General features: G+C 40.9%; 1 protein-coding gene across 1 annotated transcript; it reads right to left on the bottom strand.

Annotated features, from left to right (window-relative positions):
• Positions 1-215: 215 nt before the first annotated feature.
• Positions 216-6,014, bottom strand: pgap3 (post-GPI attachment to proteins phospholipase 3). The gene is made up of 8 exons (XM_079333558.1): positions 5,563-6,014; positions 4,547-4,644; positions 4,235-4,387; positions 4,055-4,117; positions 3,239-3,300; positions 2,912-3,048; positions 2,559-2,763; positions 216-2,077 (listed from the first exon to the last, which is right to left on the bottom strand). The coding sequence occupies exons 1-8, from the start codon at positions 5,792-5,794 to the stop codon at positions 2,014-2,016; spliced, it is 1,014 nt and encodes a 337-aa protein (XP_079189684.1). The 5' UTR covers positions 5,795-6,014; the 3' UTR covers positions 216-2,013.
• Positions 6,015-7,906: the final 1,892 nt, after the last annotated feature.

Raw genomic sequence — 7,906 nt, 5'->3', positions numbered from 1 at the left:
TGCTCCAGTTCATTGCAATTGGTTTTTTTTGGTCTTATATTTGACGTGAGGTGAGGAAAGTGTTGAGTAGAAGTGAACAGGGCAGCAGGCAGGGGCAGCAGATGAGTGAGGTTAGTAAAGGAGAAAGAAAATTGACAATTTACATGCCAAAAACTGAGGTTTTTCAGGAAATTTCTCAGGAAATGTTCAATTTGTGAAAAAAAAAAAAAAAAAAACAGCGGTGACATGATTTATTAAGATTATCAATCAATATACAACTATAAACTGGCTGTAAATTACTTTGTTAGTCAAAATTGCGATAACTGTTGAAGCTTTTTAAATAAATTAAATTATTTCTGCTCAAAAACATTTAGGAGTTTTCAAAAATAAAATGTTCAGAGAAGGACCTCTGAGGAATCTTTTTGTCCACCCAAACCCGTATAAACCTCTCCCTGTCTTTTATCTTCTGTCTCACCACCCCAATCCCAGACTATCAAAAAACTAAATTTACCCGTCATGTCCACGCAGTTAACCTCTGATGGCTATATCTATATATATCTATATATATAGATATATATATACACACACACATTCACTCACACATCAGTAGCTTTAATAAAGGGTCCAGTACAATCTAGACCCCTCTCTCTCTCACACACACACACACACACACACTGGTTCAGTTCATGATGACAAAGAAAACAAACAAAAACAATGTGGAGTCAAGGCAATGTGTACACACATACTGGTCTTTGTTCCGAATCCCTCAAAGATACAAAGGTGTGGGTAGAGTTTCACACAGGTATGTGTGAGTGTCCGCACACACCTATAAAGTGCACATATGGGAAGAGAAACTCGGAAAGGTAAAGAGATAAATGGTATGAAATTGATTGTTTTGGTGCAAACTCTTAGCGGAAGAAGTTATTTAACCAAGAAAAAAGGTACATAAACAGGTTATGATTGAGTGTTTAAGGCAGACATTAAGGGAACCTTTTTTTATATTGGGGAAGCTTGTTGTATGGGAATATTACTGCAATAAAAATAATAATGTGCGCCAGACTTACATCGAAGCAGTTCTTCACACACACACACAACTAAACCCAAGATATAAAAGAAGCTTTTAAAAGAAGCCCCTCTGAATACTGCTCTCTGTTACAGCTCATTTTTCCTACCTCAATCCTTTCCTCCCCTTCCTCACACTTAAAGGCAATCCAGGTGATTAAAAAAAAATCCACTTCGATCTCATGAGCATCAGGTATGTCCCACCCAAATTCAAAATCAAGTAATCAACATAAAACTGTACACACAATAAAGCACAAATTGGTCACCGACAACTAAATGAAAACAGCTAAGGCAGCTGATGGAAATCATAACGAGAAACAAAAGCAGCAAGTGGAAAAAAACACAGGCACAAATTGAAAAGGTGTGATGTGAGAGAAGACAAAAAAAAACACAGTCAGCAAGAATGGCCATCCAAATACCCCCCCCCCCCTTTTCTAGAACAATCCAGTTCCTTTCACAAGAGCTCCCTCCCTGTGTCCAACTGTCCACTTTTAGCTCAGACGGAGCCCGGCACGCACACAGAGAAGGTCATGATGGTAAGGTGAGGGGATTAGTGCCATCCAGTGTCAGCCGCTACAAACTGCCACGTATGTTGGAATTTAAGGAGTTGGTGAGAGTGAGATCTTCTGCTTTCCCGGATCAATTAAAGGAGTTGAATGGAACAGAAAGAGAAAGTATTTCCTCTTGTTTTTGAAGTGACAACAGATGGCAAAAAAAAAATAAAAAATTGTAGAAGCCAACATGAAGTAGAGCAAGCCTTGATCGTTAAAATAAAGTAGGGGGGAAAAAGCCCCTCCCCCCCAAATAAATACAATAAAACATAACACGGAAATAAAGTCTACTTTGACGGACGTCCTAGTGGTGTCATGCATGTCATCTGGCAGGCTGAGCTCCGTCCATGTTCGACTGTCCGACTGCCCCGATTGGAGAGCTGTGAGGGAGTGGGCCCGGTGAAGAGGCGATGACTTCCACCTACTCGACTTTGACGCCCATCTTCTCTGTGTTTAATAAGTAGAGGCTGTCATCAATCAGGAAACTGGAGGGAGAGAGACGTCGGGGTCATTAATCAGGCTCATTCACAAGCTGTGTCCCAATTTAGAACTGCGAATCTGAAAAGTGCTGGGTCATGGAGGGGCTGTGCCGTTTCGAAGGCTCCTTTAAATGTGTCAAACTGGATGACAGACCTAAAGCTGCTGATAAGTAAAATGTAAGGAATCGCTTTCAACGCAGTCTATAAACTATAGATGCAAAAGTTAAACTACAAAAAGGAAACTTTAAGTCGTCTTTATGATAATAGATCAACTTAATATTAGGTATGTTAGCTAGTTCTGGTATGGCGGTTGAGGCTGCTAAGCAACAAAAGGATGCGGGCAGGAGCAGGTGGTGACGCAAACAGGAAATCCTTTCAAGAGACAAAGGCTGAGTGTTTCGTAAGATGCTACCCCATGGGTTAGGACACAGCTACTGTGTTGTCTTTTGTTCTCTTTCAGACATGGCCTGAAATGTTTCAGACTAACCTATAGAAGAGGAAGTGCACAGGTATGGTGCTGAGGTGCCACACAGCATGAGCGTCCAGGATCCAGAGCATCGGGGGGAAGTCCAGCAGCTCCAGCAGGGCCAGACCGTGAAGCAACAGCACCACGAGGCCGCATTTCCACCAATAAGGAAGCGTCCGCCGATTGTGCCAGCACCAACACAGCCACCAGAGGAGGTTCACCATGCCTTTAAAAACAAAACAAAGAGCATTTCAAAGACATAGAGAAAGATGAAAACAATTAGAAAGGACTGGTAAGTGTACATACTGTTCAGACAAAACAATATAGTAACATCACAAGTCAAAAAAAAAAGCTGATTGGATCTTTTCCTTTACCAGTTGTGCAGTTAGCAGCCATATTGTAGCCGTAGTCAAAACTGACAAAGGTCAAATAGGACACATGTGAGGTAAAGGCCAGGATAAGCAGGGCCCCCACCATACTGGACACACCGGGCCGCCTCAGACCGAGAGTTCTGACCAAGAGAGGGGGACAGAGTGAGGAAAAATAAAGTACATTTATATAAACAATAATATAAAAGCAGAAAAAATGCTTTACAGGACTTAGAAATATGAAAAAGTCATGAATGCTGACCAGTAGAATGACTGTTTGAATATTATTGAAAGAAAAGGAACGTCGGAGTAGATGCATGTTTTACAGCTTACCTCACACAGCATAAGTAGATTGAGTAAAGAATGACTGCTGTCGCACAAAAATAATCCATTTTCTACAAGAGAAGACAGCAACATAAGATTTAAAGTAACTGAAGTGTTGTGCCTGGTTTTTTTTTTTGTGACAGGCAAGCAGCTGAAGAGCTGGTCAGTAATGGCATTAGGATGCCACTGAGTGGCTAATCTCATTAGTCAGTAAAAGAGAAAAAAACCCATCCTGTTCTCAGCAGGTTTTCTGGCAGTTGGAAAAATACGTTCAAACTCTGCGTTTAGTAAATCTGCATTTCAAATATTCAAACTGACTGCTTGCTATGTAAAGTGCTTGCTTTTAGCCGTGCTCGACTTTTTGTTTAGGTTCTCTGGCATGAAAATTTCCTTCCAACAGCTCTAAAAATCCCTCCATATAAAAATTCGGACCAACTTGTCAAAGACAAATGAATTTCCGTCAGCTGAAAGTACAAGTTCAACACATTTTGCTAACAGGCTGGTCATAAAGCTCGATAAGCCAATTATCATGCAATGAAATCTCTATGAAAAATGAAAAACTACTTTATATATATATATACATATATATATATATACACAATGTAAATATATAGAAAAAGTTTTGCGGCAATAACGTTTTACATTTTTTCTGTGTTGTTGTTGTTCAAACATTAAAAGATTCCCAGAGTTGGGATATTCTGACAACGACTTAAATTTAGCACAGTAGTTTGGCGTTATCTTTTTTTCATTGCCTGGTCCGTTTTACTTCCATATATTTTATTTAAAGCTGACACAACTGTTCTCTAAACAGCCTGGATCCATTACCTCAGTGAGATAGGTGTCCCTGGTGTGAAACACTGTGGACCAGAGCCAGGCATTAAGAGACACCTACAGAGACACACAAAAGTTATTCTTTAATACTGATACAAGAGTAAAGCAATAGTCGTTTGTTCTGGGAAGTTGTGATTATTTCTTTGGCTCAGGCAGATGCAGGACTTGACTCACCAATGAGAAGGCGTTGATGGTTTGGTACATGGGGCTCTGGCGTGGCACCGTGCTCCGATAGCGCAGCAGCATGAGAAGGCAGGCCAAGCCATTAAGCAGAGAGGCCAGGGCCGAAGCTGGCTCCTCAAAGCACAGGAAGCGTGCAAACGGCCACTGTCAGCACAAGATATCAACCAGAAGTTCACATGATTATTTGACTCTCATAAGTTTCCTCAAATAAAAATTTGAACATTTTTTAAAAGGATAGAACACAGAGTCATCGCCGGCACATGCAGCGTGGGTCGGATACTCGCCTCTGTAGCGAGCACTTACCTTGCCGTGAAACTGTGGGACCCGATACCCTTCGGCCTGGTAAAGGCCCACGGTGGTCCACATGCATTCATAGCGACAGTCATCCCGACATGTCCAACCTGGAACTCAAGAACAAGTTCAGAAATGAGGGCTAAGACAGGTTTAAGGGTAAAGTATACATTTTTAACGGATAACTCAACAACGTTCAAACTATCTATTGAACTATAAAACCCATCTGAAGTTTTGACTGACAAGATTGACATAATTTGTTAAATGACGAGAAACAGCCTGCGATAAACAATCCTTAAAATATTTTCTTTGCAAAAAAAAAAAAAAGATTATGCAAGAGCGGCTGCGGCTCATGAGTAGAATTGTTCATCCCTCAACCAGAAGGTTCGATCCCCAGCTCTTGCAGCCACAAGGCGAAGTGTCCTTAGTCAAGATGCTTAATCCCAAATCACTCCTTCTGCTGAGTCAGCAGCAGCATGGGAATCAATCAACCAATCAATCAGCTTTATTTATGTGTCTGAGTTGCACACTCATACAAGACAGAAGTATGATTCAAAGTAAATAATGCACATACATACAGTTTGTGATCTTATTTGACACTTTCAAGACCAAATAATTAATGTCAAAGCTGTTGACTTTAATCATCAAGTTGAATGATAGTTCATTGATAAGGAACAATAGTTTGTTAAAAGTTTGATTACTCTAAAAAAAAATGTTGTTCCTCAAGAAACGTGATGTGCTATGTTTTTTAAATCTCTCTGATATCTGAGGAGAGTATCAATAGTTAGTGTGATACTGAGGGTGGAGTTACAACCTGCCTTTTGTTGTCACCTTGCTCAGCCAGAAAAACCAGCTATCAACTGTCCTGCCTGTTTCTGTATCACAGTATTACAGGTAAAAGATAAGAATGTTTGAAAGGTCAAACGGATTCAAAATAACCACGAAATACACCATTAAAGTTATCATGGCTTCAGCTAGCAGGCTAAGTTAGCTGAACTCACCTACCAACAACAACAAGAAGAGCTCACCTGTCAGCGCCATGTATTGAGGCTGGGCAGACTGGAAGCCACGGAGCCGAGCCCCGGTGCAGTTGGTCCGGACACAGTGCTTCACACAGTCCCGGTAGACTGGCTCCTTGTCGCCTTGAGAGGACCGTACAGTGGTGGCCGACATCAGGAGCAGGAGGAAGGTGGTCACAGCGGGGAGTCTTACAGATGTGCAGCCTGGTGGAGATGAGGCCATGGTGGTGGTTTTCTCCATCACGGCCTGTTAGAGCTCACGAAGGCACGGCGGACGACAGCGGCATCGACGGCCTCCCTTAGCCACCAGCCTGCATTACCAGACTGCCATCCCGAGCAGGGATCGACAAACCGGGGACGGGGGGAGTGTACAACAACTGTGGTCACTGGTTCCCCTGCGTTCTGATCAGGAGTGAAACTCACACTCATACACACACACACACACACACACACTCATTTCTGGTCATTATCTTTCAGAATAAAACACGTGTAGGTGGATGTTTTTGCGAAAGCCTTTGCACTGAATGGTGAAACATCCACTTTACTCTACGATATAATTTAATGTCGATGTATATATATTTTTTACGTAGTTTGTAAAATTAAGTTCTGTTGTCAGCCGAATTACTTGACCTAGTCAGTCTATGATCTAGCCATGAACGCTGAGGGCTTTTATTGTGAAGGTGGAATATATTTGAAGCTACTTTTGTTTCCTGCTTTGCGAATCACGTCACGAAATCACGTGATTCGGGTAAAAAGTGAAATATATTCCTGAAAAAAATCAAACAAAAACAACTGAGCGACCAAAATGATGGAATTCTGATTTTATTCAAATAAAAACAAAAGAAGTAGTAACTTCAGAAACAAAAAAAAAATGCTTTACAGTATAATGACACATTATCAATGAACTCAGAAGGGAGGATATTAATGAAAACATATCTACAATGTATTTCTTCATTTGAATCAAATTTCTCCCATTTTATTATTAAAACCACTTAAATATTTATGAACCCCAGATATGCAGCAGTCTCTACAAAAGAAAACAGCACAAATTAATAGAAATAGTTTTGAACAAACAAAGGTTTAATTCTGCTTTAAACACTTGAGCCACTCCAGTTTTCCCAGATTGTTCAAATACATGATGGGTGACACTGCGTTTCCCACTAAAACACTGCACAACACCGGAAATAAAACATGACACATAGTGGTAGCCTTATCCAAGTTCAGAAACTCGGACACCAACACACCAATTATTGGTGGGAGATAGGAAGTAAATGAAATAACAAGGTTGTTTATGATGATCTGGAGAGCCTTCTTCTTCTTTGGATGGACGCCTCCTCCTGTGGGGTTTGATCTCCTCAGGGTCCAGAAGATGGTTGCGTCACAAAACCCAATAATAGGTAGAGTTATGGCAAAAAACAGGACTTCCACACGTGTGTCAATGAACCCATAATATCTTGTAAGAATACCTCCATAAAGAAACGTAACAGTCCAAACAACACCAGCTGTCAGCACCCTCGGAGTCAGACTCTTGTTTGCCCGATACACAACTGGATGAACGACAGCCAGGTAACAGTCCAGACAGATACAGGTGGTGAACAGAGGCCTTCCACACAGATTGAATGCAAACAAGAAGGTCATTCCAAGGTCGAATTCCAAGTTATGTCCGTAGAGATAGTTATACAGCTGTGGCAAAGTAAAGAACAATAGAATCACATCAAGGATAGCTACATTGAACACAAAGACATCATATGGGGTGAACTGGTCTCCTTTTCTTCTTCTCTGTAACATGTCCCAGAGTACAGCGACAGCTGCAGGAAACCCCAAAACAAAAGAAACCACACTAAAAAATGCCCAGACGATAACACCCTCCTGATGTTTCTTACACATTAGAAACGGATCACGTGTTGCATCAGTGCAGTTTGTGAGATTAGAAGACATTTCAATTTTTGATGATATTGTTGCCAAAAATAAACTGAACTTTCTGTCTCTCTTTCATAAGTCAATGGAAAACACCCACTTACTGCGCAGCAACAGAACAAGTGAACCACCTTTAAGACACGTTGTGTTCCATCAGGTGATGTTCATTTGAATAATGTACGTGTTGACCAGTAGCTTTCATGGTATGGGGTGGTAGAAACAAATTTCCAGTAACTTTTTTTTCCCAGTTTTGCATCTAACATCATAAGATCATGTGATTCACTGATCTTTTTTAACATTATTGTAGCTAAGTAATGATTATCAAACTAACAAACATGGAGTTAGTTTGTGTGCCCCATGTAAAGACTGAAGTCCTGTGACTCTCCTCCTGCATGTCATGCCCCACTCTCAGTTTGAGAATTGATTTATAGACTTA

The sequence above is a fragment of the Symphodus melops genome (genome assembly GCF_947650265.1).
Source record: "Symphodus melops genome assembly, chromosome: 21".
Lineage (NCBI taxonomy): Eukaryota > Metazoa > Chordata > Actinopteri > Labriformes > Labridae > Symphodus > Symphodus melops.
This window is presented reverse-complemented; position numbering and strand designations above follow the sequence as displayed.

Coding starts and splice junctions, on each gene's coding strand:
- pgap3 (XM_079333558.1), bottom strand. CDS start 5,794: ATGGAGAAAACCACCACCATGGCCTCATCTCCACCAGGCTGCACATCT. Junction 3,301..4,054: donor GGGACACCTATCTCACTGAG/GTAATGGATCCA, acceptor CTTCTCTTGTAG/AAAATGGATTATTTTTGTGC. Junction 3,049..3,238: donor ATCTACTTATGCTGTGTGAG/GTAAGCTGTAAA, acceptor TCTCTTGGTCAG/AACTCTCGGTCTGAGGCGGC.